General features: G+C 33.3%; 1 protein-coding gene across 2 annotated transcripts; it reads right to left on the bottom strand.

Annotated features, from left to right (window-relative positions):
- Positions 1 to 5,603: 5,603 nt before the first annotated feature.
- On the bottom strand, positions 5,604 to 18,570 carry LOC127738070 (uncharacterized). Of its 2 annotated transcripts, none has more exons than XM_052249150.1 (4): positions 18,285 to 18,570; positions 10,410 to 10,968; positions 8,504 to 8,561; positions 5,604 to 7,060 (listed from the first exon to the last, which is right to left on the bottom strand). In XM_052249150.1, the coding sequence occupies exons 1-4, from the start codon at positions 18,396 to 18,398 to the stop codon at positions 7,051 to 7,053; spliced, it is 741 nt and encodes a 246-aa protein (XP_052105110.1). In that variant the 5' UTR covers positions 18,399 to 18,570; the 3' UTR covers positions 5,604 to 7,050. The 2 variants fall into 2 exon arrangements, with proteins under 2 accessions (XP_052105110.1, XP_052105109.1); XM_052249149.1 differs by having other exon boundaries at positions 10,406 to 10,968; positions 18,285 to 18,561.
- Between the last annotated feature and the right edge of the window lie 861 nt (positions 18,571 to 19,431).

Below are 19,431 nucleotides of genomic sequence, written 5' to 3'. Positions count from 1 at the left end.
CACTAATATTATTTGGTTTTGCGCACTAGTGTCAAGAGTATAATGACCAAAAGCCGAATAATTCCAATTACTGAAACCTGTTCCATTTTTAGCAATGAAATTTTGCAGGGTTGTTTATTTAATCTGATGAAGTCTGCGACCGAAAATGCGTCATTTCACCGATATAAAAATGACACGATATTGGAGATGAAATGGGCGCGGTGTCTTCAGACAAAACTTATATATATCACTTTAATTTAGAATAAATACTTAAACACACAATTCGAAAGTGGCAACCAAAAGTTGAAAATCATTTAATGTCACATTTCAACAGATAAACATATGCTTTATATTATCATTTCTATTTATGGGTCACTTTTAAAAAATGTCAAATTTTCAGTACAAATATAAAAATTTTATATAATTAAAAAAAAAAAATGCAGTTGTAAGTGTTTAAATGAAAGTTTGTATGATTTATGATTTTAAACATTACGTTTTTTTTTTTGCGTAATTTATATGCGTTCAGTGCCAATGAAACACATTTCAAATGACTTTTTCCCTGTTTCATGGTAACCTTGAAATCTGCAAAATGAACTATTTTAGAATGTTTATGATGACTCATCATGATGGCTCTAATGAAAGATCAGTTTCTTTATTATTCTATGCAACTTTTTTTTCAACAAATAAAATTCAATCGGCGTACATGAAATGCGTGTCTATCCTGTTAACGATACTATATGTTTCTCCCTATGAGTATATGGAACTATACAGTGCTGATTTCAAAAGCACAATTAAAGCATACTAAATATTGATCATGGCAAGTTTGTTGTATAACAGTGCAGAGAAAAGAAAATTCAAGACATTTAGCGGAAAAAAATAAATGTGTATACCCTTTTATCCTGTCTATGCTGTTAAGCCCCCGTCACACTAGACCAAGACCATGAAGATCCCACTACGATCTATAAAAAATAAGATCACGGTGAGATCGTGGTATGGTCGGCTTGCATATGCAATATTTCATAGTTTTCACGTTCATACCAAGACCTTGCTATGATCCTGATAAGATCCTGCTACGATGCCGCTACGATAGTAACACGTTCTAGTTACGATCTGGTCACGCTCTTGCTACGTCTAATAAGACCTTACCACGACTTATACGATCTATGTACGCTTCTACATAGACCTTCCCGATCGCATTAAGATCTCAATACAAGTCTACTACGATCGAAACACGACTTCTCTACGTTTTAACTACGTTGTTACTGCGCTCTTCGTCCCTATAAAAATCTTGACTTTCCCATTGTACACACCAGTTGTGAAAAAGGGTATCACAACACTTAGAGGTGGTGGTGCTAAAAGTAGAGGTTAAGGTAGAGGAAGGGGTCAATCCCTTAGTTTAATCCAAAATATAACAAATATGACGGGTTCGGATGAGGAGTCTACTGCTGCAGTTGAATCTGCAGTCCCAGAATCCACCATTGAATCACAGATTGATGTCAGGGCTGTTGGACAGGAAATAACTTTATCTTTATATTCCTGTACAATTGCCTGGCAAACAGCAGGAATAAAAGTACTTATAGTATTGCGCGCGACTCTGAAATCGTACTGAAGGGTTGGATACCCATCGCCAGAAGCTAAGCGCCAAAGGGTAATAGCAACTTTCAGACCGGGTTCTAATGCCTTTCTGAATCGGGTGTCTGTCTTCTGAATTCGAGGACTTACTCTGTTCAAATTTCTGGAGGCATCCTTAAAAATTAAAGAATGACTGTTGAGCCTCCATCCTTAATTCTTTTATAAGTCGGTCGTAATGCCCAAACTGGAGTCTTCTTTCAACAGAAAGCCAAGGGCGCACCCGAAATGACCTACGCTGTCTAGTATGTCTTTTCCTTCTTCTTATAACTAAAAGTGTAGCCTGATCAGCCAAATCGATATCGATACAGCAGCTGATTTAAGGATTGCAGAAGTAGGTTTTGCTCATGTGTATCCATGGTTGAACTAAAGATAGACGTTATTGCATTTGTTTTTTTTTTATATCAACAGAATGGGGTCGTGCAATTATCGTGGTTAGGACGTAATAGTATCGTAGTAAGGTCGTACTTAGGACGGCAAGCGCGTAGCAGCAGCGTACTTTTGTCTTCCTCGTCGTAGTATAATCGTATCAATATCGTAGTAGAAGCGTAATAAAGACGTAGTTAAATCGGGATAGTCGCAGTGAAATCGTTGTAAGGTCGCAGCGAAATCTTTTCCATTGGCTTCCCGATTGCACCACGATTCCAATACGATACATCTACGCCCATCCCGATCTTACTATGTCCTTACTACGACCTTCATACGCTTCTACTATGACTAGTTTTGGCCACGAATGCACTACGAATGTTTTGAACCTCTTCAAAGTTGGTCGTAGACTTCCACGATCATGAAGACCTTGACACGTCCTTACTACGACCACTACGATCTTCCAAAATTTTTCATAATTTTTGAGGTCGTAACGGGATCGTGGTCCTAGTGTGATGGGGGTATTACCAACAAATTTATTAAAGACAACATATACTTGTAATCACGTGTTGGAAACCCAAGACGACAGAAGCACAATAATAGCACTGCATAAAAGGGAGTAGTTATTTCACTACAGCATTCATAAATAAAGAAATTTGTCTATCCTGACATGTCTAAATTCTATGGTTACAGTAACAGGATAGACAATTTTTTACTGACACGTCACCAAGAAGTATATAATTACCTACATATTTTTTACTTGAAATGTTTGGTTATTTAAACTTATTTAAATGTTACAACGTCTTCACCTTCGCAACTTTCCATACATAAAATGCAATACTGCTATCGGTAACAGGATAGACAAAACAGGTAACAGGATAGACAAAACAGGTAACAGGATAGACAAAACAGGATAGACAAAACAGGTAACAGGATAGACAAAACAGCTAACATGATAGACAAAACAGGTAACAGGATAGACAAAACAGCTAACAGGATAGACAAAACAGCTAACAGGATAGACAAAACAGCTAACAGGATAGACAAAACAGCTAACATGATAGACAAAACAGCTAACATGATAGACAAAACAGGTAACAGGATAGACAAAACAGCTAACAGGATAGACAAAACAGCTAACAGGATAGACAAAGATAGACAAAACAGGTAACAGGATAACAGGATAGACAAAACAGCTAACAGGATAGACAAAACAGGTAACAGGATAGACAAAACAGCTAACATGATAGACAAAACAGCTAACAGGATAGACAAAACAGCTAACAGGACAGAAATTAATATGATGATGCCGGGTATATCGTAAATGTACGTCCCTGTAACTAAAAATAAATTGACAAAAGTTAAACAATATGCGAGGGAATTACTTGATGTTGGTTTTATAAGAAAGAAAAAATACTGATCATTATGCTGTTTTAGACTTACTTTTCTTGTGGTTATTTTTATAACCTTTAAAAATAATTTTTAAAGCTATTTTTCGGTACAACATGGAAAATTGACAAAAAACTATCAATACACAGAATTGAAATATATAGAAGTTTTGTTTTTGAAACCCACCTTATTGACCACGAAAAACAAGCTTATAATTTCATCGAGATCTTTTTTTTTTCTTTTATATCTATCAAAATAAGTATAAGCAACGAATCTTAGACATATAAAAATTCAAAATTAATACTTGTAGTCTTTAATAAAACAAAAAATAGTAGATGGAACCTGAACTATGTTTTTATTGTCTTTTGAATATCATATATTACACTGTAAATTAAATAACTAACCTTCTTCCAAATAACAGCTTTTGCCAGTGCAGTGTATTTTTAAAATTGTGTTTGTATGTGTGTATATATTTTGTTATTCATATGGCGCGGAATCAGGGTCATAATTATCGATTTTAGAATATGCTAAAATCATTTAAGCTTATGCTGAAATGATTTTAGCATATTTAAGCATACCCTTTAATGATTTAAGCATATGCTAAAATAAAGCATATGCTAAAATAAATTTAGCATATGCTGAATTGTTCAGCTTATACAGAAATGTTGAGACGAGGATGGGTACATTAGAATAAACTACCCGTCTTTATATTTCCTGTGTCACCAATAATTACCGGTACTCTGTAACACTTAGTTTCAGGTTGAATACAGCGCACCGTCCTAACGATAAAAAGTGAATTGAATCTTTTAATATTGGAAGTACATCATATTGAGATGTACAAGGAGCAAAATAATTGTATACTAAACTTTTTAAAGTATTTTTACATGTATAGTAATAAAGCTGACAAATAGGTTTGTTCCCATGTTGGTTTCTTCTCTTTATAAGTTCAATGGTCTTCATTATGACTTTAATTGTTACAATAAACAATTCTTTTCCTATGATGACATCATTTTCTTTCAATTATATTTCACTGAGTTGACATGAATAAAACCTTGATAGCCGTATAATTAGAGACAATCACGGCTTACTCTTTTGAATTACCTAAGTCCATGGTTTGTCCATCTCTGTTTTTGGTGATTACGGGTTTTTTTTCTATATTGGAAGGTGTAAAGGTCGGTACCTCATAGTCCAGATCTGACCAGAGATTTTTAAAGGTTTCCCTTTATTAGACCAATTTGTAAGGTGTTTAATTGTAGTTTTTGAAATGATATCAGTGGGCAAACTGGCGAAGCGAGAACAATAGAAAGAATCTCTTCATTGAAAAAGGTTACAAAATCAATGGTTTTATGTCGGTATCCATACTAAATTTACCGTATTTTGAAACCACACTCGTACATAAATATAAAAAATACATATTTCAAACTGTTGTGCGAAATAAACATGCAAATGCAACTTGTCATCGTCAGTGGAGGATTTAAGGGGGGGGGGGGGTGTAGGGGTCAGGCTCCCTTATGGAGCTACATATATGGTAAATGCACAGACTTTTTAAAGGTCGTACTCTTAACGTTCCTAGTTTGCCCTCTCCCCCTTTTTCTAAATCCTGGATCCGCTTCTGACCATTTACCAAGACAATTCACTTAAAAGCATGTTGTTCTGAAATTAAGAAAAATGTTAACCTAGTATGACGCATGAAGATATCTAAAAATGTTAATTTATGCTGGAAATCGGAATATACTGAACAACCAAAAAAACACATATTTTTTATATTTTTTTATTTATTTTCAACAAAAAATGAATTACTGTTTGGTTCACCTATATTTACAATGAAATACCCAAAACTTCTTTTGTCTGTCTTTACCTTTCGGAATTTTGGGTCCTCAATGCTCTTCATCTTCGTACTTTATTTGCCTTTTTAACTTTTTTCAGCGTCACCGATGAGTCTTTTGAAGACGAAATACGCTTCTGGTTTACAAAATTTTTAAGCCTAGTATCTATGAATTTTTTATAAGTTGGTAATACACTTTTGACCCCATCCTGTAAATCTAAGGTCGACTTTTTACAGGAATTTTCGGCATAAATATATGGGTAAAGCAGTCTCAAAATATCCAGAAAAGCTCAATGAGTTAAGCGATTATTGCTAGACATTTCACGAGACTCGCAAATCGTCATAATTCATGCCAGGGAAAGTCAGGGACAACAAATAAACATAAACGGTGGGATAATGAAACTAATGACGTATGCAAACCTTAAATAATTTTATTTACAAGAAAATATGTTAAATTATCAGCATTACCTTAAAAATCTAAACTAAAGATCAATATGTCTCATCTGCACTTTCGAGACAATATTTGTGAATTTTGTTTTGTGCCATCCGATGATATTTCAAGGAAAGAGACGACTCATAAACATTTTAACTTACAGGTCAGACGTTTGAAGACAATTTAGAAGGTCTGGTTATTTAGTAGTTAGTACGTGTATTTGTATGTTGTATGTTTCAAATTTACATCACATCCGCAATGGCGATGGTTTTTTTCCCCATAAAGAAGTAAATAAATTTCATTTGTGATTGTCATAGGGTCTAATAATGAGTTGGTCTATGTCGTAAAGGAAGAAGCTGTATCTGTAGGTTTTTTTTTTTATCTCCAGTATGTTGTTGGATATAAATCGGCAAAAATAGGGATTGTAGACAGCGTTTGAAGAGTATAATCATGAGATATCATTATCAAGTTCCTTAAATTTCTTTTATTAGTATCTTTTCAACAACGGATATGTTGTTTGACGATGTAGTCGTCAGATACAATGCTGTATCAAGGTAAATACAGACAAAAGTTGAATTTATGAGATTTGGAAGAGATCCCAAGGGGTAACAAGATCATTTGGGTTGACAGACTGTTGATGGCATGAAGTACAGAGGCAAATATTTCGTGCAGAAACGAAAGATCATTATAACAAATGTTGACATCTGATGTTCTTTTTAGAGCAACAAACAGATGCTTACTTTTGTGCCTCAAAAAGTGTCCATTTTGAAAAGTTGTCGTTTATAGTTTAGAACTTCCAGTTTCTTGAAATAGTTCCAACGACGAATCCATTATTTGCATCATATTTAGTTAGTTGACTGCTCAGTTTGATGCTGTTCTATTTTACTGATCAGTTCATTAACTTTCAGATATATCATTTTTTTATGCTTTGACAATTCTCGGAAATAAAGTTTGTCTTTCGTTGCTTGAGAATTTGTATTATTTGTGGGACCATTTGTTTTATTTGTGGGACCATTTGTATTATTTGTGGGACCATTTGTGACTTTTGGCACTCTTGATTTTAATGAACCACACTATGTTCAGAATCATCATAAATTTGCTGGAAGCTGCGTAATATTCGTAAAGCATTATGTGTTTACCCGATTTTTTTTAAATGCAAACTAGCACACTGTGATGTAGCAAAAGGTAAAGCAATAACTTTTATTTAACAAAAATGAAACTTTTCTTTGATATAACATTAAAGTAACGATTAAAAGGCATGTTAAAATAGTTTATGTTTGTATATTCTATTCGTAGTGATTTATTTCTACATTGCACACAACGCCAGAATCACAGGACTGTTGACACTGAAGTTCATGAGTGTTGTTCTTTGTATTTCCTCCATGCTCGTGGTTTTCGTCAGTGTATGTGAATGTTCCATTGGGTGGAGTCATATCATTCTGAAATGAGTATATGAATATATCGAATGAATCAGATCCGCAAAATTACACTGAATTAGGTGTTTCCCTATTCATTACCACACTCAGTAGAGTTTCATGTATCATAAAAATATCAAAATGTTATTGTTTATGTGAAGTATTTATGTTATGTATAAGTATCAAATTTAATCTTCTTACATATACGACCATAAGTAGAATACTTAATCAAGAACTTCCCGATGATAATGATGGGTGGCTGTTAAGGATGTACACCTCTGAGGAGCCAAAAATTTCTAGAATTAAACTTTTTTTCATAACCTGATTTTAGGGTTTATATGACTGTAAAATATAATTGGTGAAGAAAAAAATCATATGGTGTGCACTTCTTTTTTTGCTACGGCCATTTGAAAGTACCCAATTTTGATGATTTTCCCATTTTTCATCAATTTTTACCCATTTTTGGGCTATTATCATAAAAAAAATCACAGTTTCACAATTAAACTTTTTTTCATACTTTCACTAAAGATGAAGTGGACCAATCTGAATAAATTTAACTTAAAAAAACTATAGGTAGGTGTTAATATAACAAAGTTTTATAAAATTTTGTTGCTTTTTCGTGTCAAATTTGCCATGCTGTCAATTTTGTCAATTTTGGATTTTTCTCTTTTTTTAGAACAAAAAGCATATTATTTCAACTTCTTTGTTTATAAATGATTGAAAAAAAACATATCAAAGAAATTTTAAAAGAAAAAATTGACATGGGATGTACATGTTTCTGGTAAAATCATTTCTTATACCCCTCACCCATTATCTCAACATTTTGGCTAAAGAGACTGACTTGATTGGTTATAAAATTTGAAATTTTTTTTGCTCAAAAACTACTTATTGTAAATACACAATTTTTTCACAGAGTTAAGTTTAATTATAATATTTTTTTTAAATTCATTGATATTTTCCACTTATATCAGATGTTTTGGAAATAATTCAAGAACGAGATTTCAACGAGACCGAAACGTCAGAAGAATACACCCTTAAACACTCAGGAGCAAGTGAAATGCATATAATTAAAGACGAGAATATGTTAATGTGATATGCATATGAATTATGAACCCTGTTTTGTACTAGAACGATACGCTGAGCCGGAATTTGAACTTGTTAATTTCAGTCCACAGAAAGACATGCCACCATAACGGGACACACGAATAGATTCTGACTCTGGACCGTCAAGACTTTGTTCTTATCCCAAAATGCCGCTTGTTTCGCGGTGAAACAGTAAAAACTAATGATCATGTCTTTGGTTTTTTCCCCGGCCAGATATCGAACCCACGACCTCCCGCACCACGAAACCACCGGGGTATCCAGATAGTAATTCAATCTTTCACTTTCTTTTTATTGGACACTTGCATGCTATCGATAACATTCATCCTTTTTTTTTAACACGGTGTACAATAAATGTTAAGTTACCCCATGTTCCTTCTGTATTTGGCTACTTCTTCGTCTTCTATTTTTGTAAAAACAGATTCTATAAAAGTAAGATTAGACTTCACTTTAATATAGCAAAAAGTAACTTCACACTTTTTATAACAAAAAGTAACTTCGCTCTTTTTATAACAAAAAGTAACTTCGCTCTTTTTATAACAAAAAGTTAAACTTTACCGAGATATAACAAAAATGACAGAATTCAACGTAACATTAAGGTAGCAAACGGTAATTTCACCTTGATGAAGCAAATTGGAACATCATTTTGATATAAAAACTGAAACCTTACTTTGGTATAACATAGAATTAGCTTCATTTTTGTGTAGCAAAAATAGTAGCTTAGTTCTCTTCGTTATAACACAAACGATCCACACTTTGTAAATTCACATTGGTGTAACAAAAAGGTAACTTCACTTTGGTGCAATATTTTAAGATTACTTCACTTTGCTATAACAAAAAGGTAATTCTACTGGCTTAGGAATAATAAAAAGAGATAACTTCACTTTTGTGTAGCAAAAAGGTAACTTAACTTTAAATTAGTACTAGTATTACAACTAAATAACTTTGCTTTGGTATAACGTAAAGGGACCTTTACTTATTGTGTGATAAAATGGAAATTCATTTAGGTATAAAACAAGCAAAAAGGTAAAATTCACCTCGTGTAACAAAAGGTAACTTCGCTTTTGTGTATCAAAAAGGTAAAGTCACTCTGATGTTATATAAAGGTGGCTTCACTTAGTGTAATATAAAGGAAACCTCTCTTGCTATAAAAAAAGGTAACTTCACTTTGATATACATGTAACAAAAAGGTAATTTAATTTTTTGTGTAACAAAAAATAAACGTCAATTTGGTGTATAAAAAAGGAACTTCAATTTGGTATATGAAAAAGGAACTTCAATTTGGTATATAAATAGGAACTTCAATTTGGTTAAACAAAAATGTTGATGTTATATAAAGTTAATTATCTGAGTGTTACATAAAGTTAACCTCACTTTGATATAACAAAAATGTAACTTCACTTTGATGCGTGATATAACAAACATGTCACCTCACTTTGATGTAACAAACATGTAACTTCACTTTGATATAACAAACATGTAGCCTCACTTTGATATAACAAAACATGTAACCTCACTTTGATATAACAAACATGTAACCTCACTTTGATATAACAAACATGTAACCTCACTTTGATATAACAAACATGTCACCTCACTTTGATGTAACAAACATGTAATCTCACTTTGGTAAAACAAACATGTAACCTCACTTTGATATAACAAACACGGAACCTCACTTTGATATAACAAATAGGTATATGGTAATTGACGAGCAGTCAACATGTATGACAGAAATCATTACGTCCCGAAAATACCATTCACCTTTTAAAATGATTATATACCTGTGCAATATATGAAAAATCATCGAAGCTCTTCAGATATTGATATTACTTTATCGTTTCTTGCCCTTGTCCTGATTTTGCATGTAATATTTGCCAATGAAAAGTAGCAATCAATCAACAGATCGATCAATTGTGTCTGATCCGATACTTTATTATTACTGTTTTTTTAGTATCCAACATGGACAAATTTTAAAGAGACTTCAACGTGTGTATTAGGCTCCATTCCTTATATATATACAACACAATCTTGTGATACCGATTTTGTTGTATTTCATGAATATTTCCGAAACTATCTTTACCGGGAAAGCTTAGGAGAGCCAGGGACGTACTAGTATGATAAAAAGGATATAAAACAATATCTGTATTGCATCATCTTTGTAAATGTAGAATACAACCCTTGTTGTTGTAAACATTCCCTGGGTACTTGTTCATGGTTAAAGTTTAGGATGCATTCTTTAAAGAGTTGACTATCTAATGAACATACCCACCAGTAGCTCCAACAACGCATAAAATACTAAAGATCACTACTGCATTCACGGCATCTTTTGTCTTCTGTTCTTCTTTTGGGTACTTTGGCTCAGGAATATGTGTAGGTAATGATTCTTTTGACACCGTTGTTAATTCTTTTGATATGGTTGTTAATGTCGTGGATATCTTTGTTTTTGTTGACTGAGAAGTTTGCGTGGAGGTTTGTTTACTCGTCGTATTCCTGAAATGGTCAGACGAAGAAATAGTTGTTGTTGATGTCGACGACTTTCTCGATGTTGATTTGTATGTCGAGATTGTATGAGATGGACAATATAATTGCAATTCTTTGTTGCATTTGTACGTAAATGTACTATATGAAGTGACTAGTTCGTTGCAAAATAACTTATTACCAAAACATTGTTCATAGACTTCCAGGGTTGTATTGCAGTCACATCTATCCCAAGATGTACATTCGAACAGAACAAGTTTCATGCCATCTGGAGGACATGTCACCGAACTGAGTTTGTTGTCTAGAATCGCCACTTTACTTGAATTAAAAGGTTCCACTGGCTGTAAAACCTGAAAAGATAATAGTTTGTACACTGTAAATATACCTGACGCCTGACGCCTGACGCGTCCGGACGCGTTCAAAATTTGTACACCGAATGTTCAATATTTTAACGTCATATGTTCATGCTTAGAGACGTGTTCAAAGTTTTAACGTTTGTGTTAAAAATATTAACATGTGTGTTTAGACGCAGTGAACACCGGTGTTCAAATTCTGATCTAAAAAAGAAGATAGTCGTTTGTCCGATTTTCTATCCTTCCAATTGGCAAATTCAAAAAGAAATTCTTTAAAAAATATGAATGTATACGCAGGATGATGATCTTGTGAATTTTTGGCTAATATTTTAGTAATTGTGAAATATTAAACTTCCAAGCAGGCATATATGTATAGTTTATGAATTTATTTTATTATTTATTTATATATACTAGTTTTACTTATAAGTGACATAATTATGCATATCAATGAGGCCTGTTATGATAATATCGTAATAAAAATATGTCGATGTTTATCTTATTTCATGATCCGTTCATTTTTTTAACATTACATGTTTAATCAGTGTTCAAATTGCTCGAAATTTTGAACACCTCGTGTTAAAAAAAATATACCAGGATACCAAATACCGGAAACAGATATCGGCTGGCGATTTAGGCGGTTAAACGAAGAATGGATACACATAAGAAAGAGAACTGGAGAAGGGACTTCTATCCCATATGAACACAAAAGAAGTACGTAACAAGTTAGAATAATCTCCATAGGTAGTTCGATGGCTTCCTTGTTATTTTCTCATGCCAGATATATATTTGTCAAATATTCATAACTGTTATATCCAAATTTTCATTATTCAACATAAAAGACGAATTAAAAAACGGGCTTTAGATATAAACGTAAATAACTGTCAGCTTTGTTCTGATGATTTCCTAAACTGATGAATAAACAGTCTGTCTGTTATACAGAATAAATGATGATTTTCGACATCCACATACATTAGCTGAACACCAAGTGTTAAGAACTCTAACATCAAGTGTTAACAAATGAAATACAAAGGCATTAAAAACTGAACACCACACATTCAATTGATGAACACTAAGTGTTAAGAACTCTAACATCAAGTGTTCAAAAATGAAACACAAAGGCATTAAAAACTGAACACCACACATTCAATTGATGAACACTAGTGCAAACATTTGGAACACCATTTTTGACTTAAAAATGCATTTTTTATTTTATTTGCAGGAATCGTTAGATTAAAATGTTTGAATTAGGAACCGGTAGCCAATAATCCCAAAAAGGTCATTTCTGCATGCTATAAAGTGGTGGAAAAAAGAAAGATTTCGAAAAAAGGTATGACAATATATGTATATTAATAGCTTATGTGGGTGCATCATTTCTATCTGTTCACCTTAGGTCAAGAAATCGACTTTTGTAATTTATAATGTCAAAACTTGCATTTCATTGCTATAGAATATCAATTTGTACACTAGTATATATCGACATTAAGCATAACAAGCATTGCATAATTTGATGCTTTATGAAAATCTCTCTTCTATTAATTTTTAATTTTATTTTGCAGGATATATAGGCTCATAGACATTCCTTGATGTGGAAGATTTTGACATTGGAAGTTGATAACACCACATAAAATGCCACCCAGTTGATAGCTTTAAGTGAAGATGCACTGAAAAGTGGAGCGTACATTGTATGTGATCGTACAAGAACTGTTGGAATTTGCAAACTTTTAAACTTTCATTGTGACAAATACCTATATCATAAACTATCTACTTATCACATTGACATGCTTTTTTGGTTAGGATACAAATGATGTTGCAACTATCTAGTCATTTAGGGGAAAATCATTATTTGTGATATATATTAAGTCAGTTTAAAAACATTATGTATGTGATTTCACTGACTGTTACTTGTGATATCATAAGGTATCTGGTGTACTTTTCTTACATATAATATGCTCATTTGATTACATAAAGAATTACTTGTTAAAATATGTTTTATTGTTATATTTTGCCTGATTGAATATAGTTTTTATAACAGTTTATTTAAGTTGAGTACTTATGGAAAATTATGTACGCTTGAAAATAGAACATGTTCCACATTTGAACACCATCACTTTGAACACTTATGTCAACTGTTCTGAAAGTTAACGTCTGGTGTTCTGAATCTTAACACTTTGGCTTTAAACATCTTTTATGTGTTCAAAAAGTGTTACATGGCTGTTGAACGCGTCGACGTATTAAGATTTTGAACATTCGGACACGTTAAATCGTTGAACACTAAGTGTTAAGAACTCTAACATCAAGTGTTCAAAAATGAAACACAAAGGCATTAAAAACTGAACACCACACATTCAATTGATGAACACTAGTGTAAACATTTGGAACACCATTACACGTTCAAAAAGTGTTACAAAAAAGCGTTCAAGCAGTGTTCTATTTATTAACACTTAGATTTACAGTGTAGGTCTTATTAAAAAATGTCAAAGGTTACATTTAGTTTGAAAAGATATCTTAAGATACTACACAAAATGAAGAAAACACCATCCATACTTGTTCACCAGATATAAAGTGCTTAGGCACTTTGTCTCTTGTGGAGAGTTGTCCCATCAATTAATGAAGTCACGGTTGATGTAATGTTTCTATTGTCAGGTTCCAAGATTACACTTATTAAGTAAAAGGGTAAGTAAATTTTATGAAGAATCGGCACAGATATACAATACAAAACCTAATATCAGCTCTAAAGAGCTCTTACAACAGAAAAAAAACTATTTAGTATCGATACCAATTAATTCATTGAAGTACATGATTCATTTTACAATAACATTCCTGTGGTCTTTAATCATTAAAAATCATGTAACATTTTTTAAGTTGACACATTTCCTACAGCTGGTTCGTAGATATACCAACGACTGCAGAGGAGTTATGATTGATATCATTAGATTCAATGTTTTTTTTTTTTTCTGTTGTTTTTTTTTCAAATTCTATCTAATACTACAACAATGTTAACTCACCTCTACCATACTATGTATTATTTGTATATTGTGTTTGCATGTCATTCTCTGTACCTTTGATGGTATTGGTTTTTAGAGAATGAAGTATTGTTGTTGTTCAAGACTACTGGTAAATAATGTATGCATAGTCAGTAGAAGAACAGTTTTTAAAATAAGTTTTAAAAAGTGAATCAATCTGGGGGACCCACTTCCAGAAAACAAAATCATTACAATGACAAAGGAGATTTCTCGAGGTTAATAATTATTTTGTAAATCATTGCAACTAACATTGGCAATAAGGATGTTATATCTGAAGAACATTTCCTTCCAAGCATGAATAATATAAAACTTTATGTAAGGATCAAACTCAAATTATATAATTTGGTAAACAAAAAATAGGGATTCAGAAGATATATCACGTACATTTATTCACAATTTCATGCAATTTTAAAAATTCGATATTATTGAAAGGGAATGGGATGCTTGCAAATGTGCTTGATGTTGATAAATAAAATATATATTACAAGTAGTAAATGTACTTTTAATTGTTTAAATACTTGCTTAATTTTTATGTTGTGCTGAGATTTTTATTTTTATTTTGAAACATTTAAAAAAAGTTCGCCCGCAAAAAAGTTACTTAATATTTTTTTTTTATGTTTATACTGTTGGAAAAAACTTTTGAAAGATTGTAGTTTTTTTGTTTTTGTTTTAATCTTAGACGTTTTAATGACGGAACTATTCTATCCCCTATCTATATTGTGCCTTTCAATCAGTCTGTTGCCATGGTTACTACCCCAATGGTGTTATCAGTTTAAGAAGTTATTCTTCCTATAGACTTCATTCTTTATTTAATATAATTTGCCTGTTTAAACTATTCTGAAAAACGATTATGTGTATTCAGTATTTCTAAATAACTCTACTATGACAATTTTTCTCTGCCTGTTTTGTATATATATAGTGTCACCTATTCAATGGAAGCGTTCTTTATCCACTCTGCTCAGACTGTTTTGTATATTTATCCTGTCACCTATTCAATGGAAGCGTTCTTTATCCACTCTGCTCAGACTGTTTTGTATATTTATCCTGTCACCTTTTCAATGGAAGCGTTTTTTTATCCACTCTGCTCAGACTGTTTTGTATATTTATCCTGTCACCTTTTCAATGGAAGCGTTCTTTATCCACTCTGCTCAGACAGTTTTGTATATATATAGTGTCACCTATTCAATGGAAGCGTTGTTTATCCACTCTGCTCAGACTGTTTAGTATATATATATCCTGTCACCCCTTCAATGGAAGTGTTCTTTATCCACTCTGCTCAGACTGTTTTGTATATTTATCCTGTCACCTTTTCAATGGAAGCGTTCTTTATCCACTCTGCTCAGACTGTTTTGTATATGTATCCTGTCACCTATTCAATGGAAGCGTTTTTTATCCACTCTGCTCAGACTGTTTTGTATATTTATCCTGTCACCTATTCAATGGAAGCGTTCTTGATCCACTCTGCTCAGACTGTTTTGTATATATATAGTGTCACCTATTCAATGGAAGCGTTCTTTATCCACTCTACTCAGACTGTTTTGTATATTTATCCTGTCGCCTATTCAATGGAAGCGTTCTTGATCCACTCTGCTCAGACTGTTTTGTATATTTATCCTGTCACCTCTTCAATGGAAGCGTTCTTTATCCACTCTGCTCAGACTGTTTTGTATATATATAGTGTCACCTATTCAATGGAAGCGTTCTTTATCCACTCTGCTCAGACTGTTTTGTATATTTATCCTGTCACCTATTCAATGGAAGCGTTCTTGATCCACTCTGCTCAGACTGTTTTGTATATTTATCCTGTCACCTAGTTCAGACTGTTTTGTATATTTATCCTGTCACCTATTCAATGGAAGCATTCTTTATCCACTCTGCTCAGACTGTTTTGTATATATATAGTGTCACCTATTCAATGGAAGCGTTCTTTATCCACTCTGCTCAGACTGTTTTGTATATTTATCCTGTCACCTTTTCAATGGAAGCGTTCTTTATCCACTCTGCTCAGACTGTTTTTTATATTTATCCTGTCACCTCTTCAATGGAAGCGTTCTTTATCCACTCTACTCAGACTGTTTTGTATATTTATCCTGTCACCTCTTCAATGGAAGCGTTCTTTATCCACTCTGCTCAGACTGTTTTGTATATATATAGTGTCACCTATTCAATGGAAGCGTTCTTTATCCACTCTGCTCAGACTGTTTTGTATATTTATCCTGTCACCTATTCAATGGAAGCGTTCTTGATCCACTCTGCTCAGACTGTTTTGTATATTTATCCTGTCACCTAGTTCAGACTGTTTTGTATATTTATCCTGTCACCTATTCAATGGAAGCATTCTGTATCCACTCTGCTCAGACTGTTTTGTATATATATAGTGTCACCTATTCAATGGAAGCGTTCTTTATCCACTCTGCTCAGACTGTTTTGTATATTTTTCCTGTCACCTATTCAATGGAAGCGTTCTTGATCCACTCTGCTCAGACTGTTTTGTATATTTATCCTGTCACCTCTTCAATGGAAGCGTTCTTTATCCACTCTGCTCAGACTGGTTTGTATATTGATCCTGTCACCTCTTCAATGGAAGCGTTCTTTATCCACTCTGCTCAGACTGTTTTGTATATTTATCCTGTCACCTCTTCAATTGAAGCGTTCTTTATCCACTCTGCTCAGACTGTTTTGTATATTTATCCTGTCACCTATTCAATGGAAGCGTTCTTGATCCACTCTGCTCAGACTGTTTTGTATATTTATCCTGTCACCTCTTCAATGGAAGCGTTCTTGATCCACTCTGCTCAGACTGTTTTGTATATTTATCCTGTCACCTCTTCAATGGAAGCGTTCTTTATCCACTCTACTCAGACTGTTTAGTATATATATCCTGTCACCTCTTCAATGGAAGCGTTCTTTATCCACTCTGCTCAGACTGTTTTGTATATTTATCCTGTCACCTTTTCAATGGAAGCGTTCTTTATCCACTCTACTCAGACTGTTTAGTATATATATCCTGTCACCTTTTCAATGGAAGCGTTCTTTATCCACTCTGCTCAGACTGTTTAGTATATATATCATGTCACCCCTTCACTGGAAGCGTTCTTAATCCACCCTGCTCAGACTGTTTTGTATATTTATCCTGTCACCTTTTCAATGGAAGCGTTCTTTATCCACTCTGCTCAGACTGTTTTGTATATTTATCCTGTCACCTATTCAATGGAAGCGTTCTTTATCCACTCTGCTCAGACTGTTTTGTATATATATAGTGTCACCTATTCAATGGAAGCGTTCTTTATCCACTCTGCTCAGACTGTTTTGTATATTTATCCTGTCACCTTTTCAATGGAAGCGTTCTTTATCCACTCTGCTCAGACTGTTTTGTATATTTATCCTGTCACCTTTTCAATGGAAGCGTTCTTTATCCACTCTGCTTAGACTGTTTTTTATATTTATCCTGTCACCTCTTCAATGGAAGCGTTCTTTATCCACTCTGCTCAGACTGTTTTGTATAATTATCCTGTCACCTCTTCAATGGAAGCGTTCTTTATCCACTCTGCTCAGACTGTTTTGTATATTTATCCTGTCACCTTTTCAATGGAAGCGTTCTTTATCCACTCTGCTCAGACTGTTTTGTATATTTATCCTGTCACCTCTTCAATGGAAGCGTTCTTTATCCACTCTGCTCAGACTGTTTTGTATATTTATCCTGTCACCTTTTCAATGGAAACGTTCTTTATCCACTCTGCTCAGACTGTTTTGTATATTTATCCTGTCACCCCTTCAATGGAAGCGTTCTTGATCCACTCTGCTCAGACTGTTTTGTATATTTATCCTGTCACCTATTCAATGGAAGCGTTCTTTATCCACTCTGCTCAGACTGTTTTGTATACTTATCCTGTCACCCCTTCAATGGAAGCGTTTTTTATCCACTCTGCTCAGACTGTTTAGTATTTGACATGTTTTAGTTGATCTGTTGCGTACCCCTTTATTGTACTTTGTTTCAGGTATTGTGTTAAAGCTCAGTTTGGTATATTTTGTATGTTCTGTCTAAACCTAATTAAATCATTTTTAGCTGTTTTATAAATATTCCCTTCGATACAAGCTATAAAAGAACCCGAGAATATTCCACATTAAGATTAATAAGGAAAGGCACTTCAATATATTATGATTGTCTTTTCAGATTTTCAGATTAAGTACTAAATGCAGTGTATGTTTGAGTAAACTGATTAAATGGCTAATCCTTTACAAATATGGGTGTGATATGAATGACATTACATTGCAACACACATGTCTTACCTTTGAACAGAAACCACCGTTTATTCCGTTACAAAACAGTATTGTGGAATTGTCCTCTGAATACGTAACATGGAATGCCAATAGAAATGTAATATAATTCAATAGTCCAACCATCACACTGGCTAGCTTGGATATGTATCATTTCCTTGTACAAAATGTAAATATATCCGCTTCCTAATTACTTAGAATAAATACTCTCACACATAATCTATTTTTATCAAACTTTCCCTGAGTCAAGTGGTTTATAATTGTTTTACTTTCAACACTTGATTCTAAACTTTTTCTCTCTCAAGTACTAGTACATGTAATTATAAAATGAATGACGTTGCTTCGAAGTTTTAGCATTTTAAAAGATAGCTATAAATTACAATCTTGTGAGATTAGAAGCTGAATGTTTCTGAAGAATGTTTATTTCATAATATCAACGATGCTTTTCTCAGTTTGTTGGCTCACTTGGTTTAAGGGACAGATTGCGTTATTGCAATCACTTGGCGTACATTGACCATGAATGTTTGATCTTCGTTTAATGTAATTAATCAGGCCGTTGGTTTTATATTTTGAATTATTGTTGGTTATCTCTTTTGAATTGTCGTTGGTTTTCTCTTTTGAATTGTTTCACAAATTTAGCTATATATAGTACATCCATAATCTAACATTCTATTTATCAAATTTATCTCCTTACTTAAATATAGGATTCGTGTGACGGTTAACCTTCCGGGAGTATCTATAAAAAAAAATATACCTGGAAAAAGGATGTTACACAAAATTCAAAATTGCACTTGTCTAAATACCAATAAAAACTCTCTGATATTAAACCAATAAATATTAGTATATGAAAGGTTCCGAAATGAAAAAAAAATGTAAAACACTCCAAACGAAAAAACCAACGGCTTGATTTATGTACAAAACAAAAAAACGCAAAACAAATATGAATACAGCAACCAATGACAACCACTGAATTACAGGCTCCTGACTTGGGACTGGCACATAAATATGGGGCGGGGTTAAACATGTCAGTGAACGCTCATCCCTGTCCCTTACCTGGAACAAGGGTGTAATAATAAACATAAGAACAAACTACAAAAATCAGGTGAAAAAGACATGATATGTTTAAAGCTAGTTCAAAGCAAATTACGACTAATATATT

The sequence above is a fragment of the Mytilus californianus genome, unplaced genomic scaffold (genome assembly GCF_021869535.1).
Source record: "Mytilus californianus isolate M0D057914Y unplaced genomic scaffold, xbMytCali1.0.p SCAF_4, whole genome shotgun sequence".
Lineage (NCBI taxonomy): Eukaryota > Metazoa > Mollusca > Bivalvia > Mytilida > Mytilidae > Mytilus > Mytilus californianus.
Note: the sequence above shows the minus strand (reverse complement) of the source record. Positions and strands in the feature narration are given on the sequence as shown.

Bases quoted from the DNA above. Each gene is read 5' to 3' on its own strand.
- LOC127738070 (XM_052249149.1), bottom strand. From the start codon at position 18,398: ATGGTTGGACTATTGAATTATATTACATTTCTATTGGCATTCCATGTT. The intron at 10,969-18,284 runs GTAAGACATGTG...TTATCTTTTCAG, and splicing joins ACGGTGGTTTCTGTTCAAAG to GTTTTACAGCCAGTGGAACC. The intron at 8,562-10,405 runs GTATGTTCATTA...TTACTTTTATAG, and splicing joins GTTGTTGGAGCTACTGGTGG to AATCTGTTTTTACAAAAATA.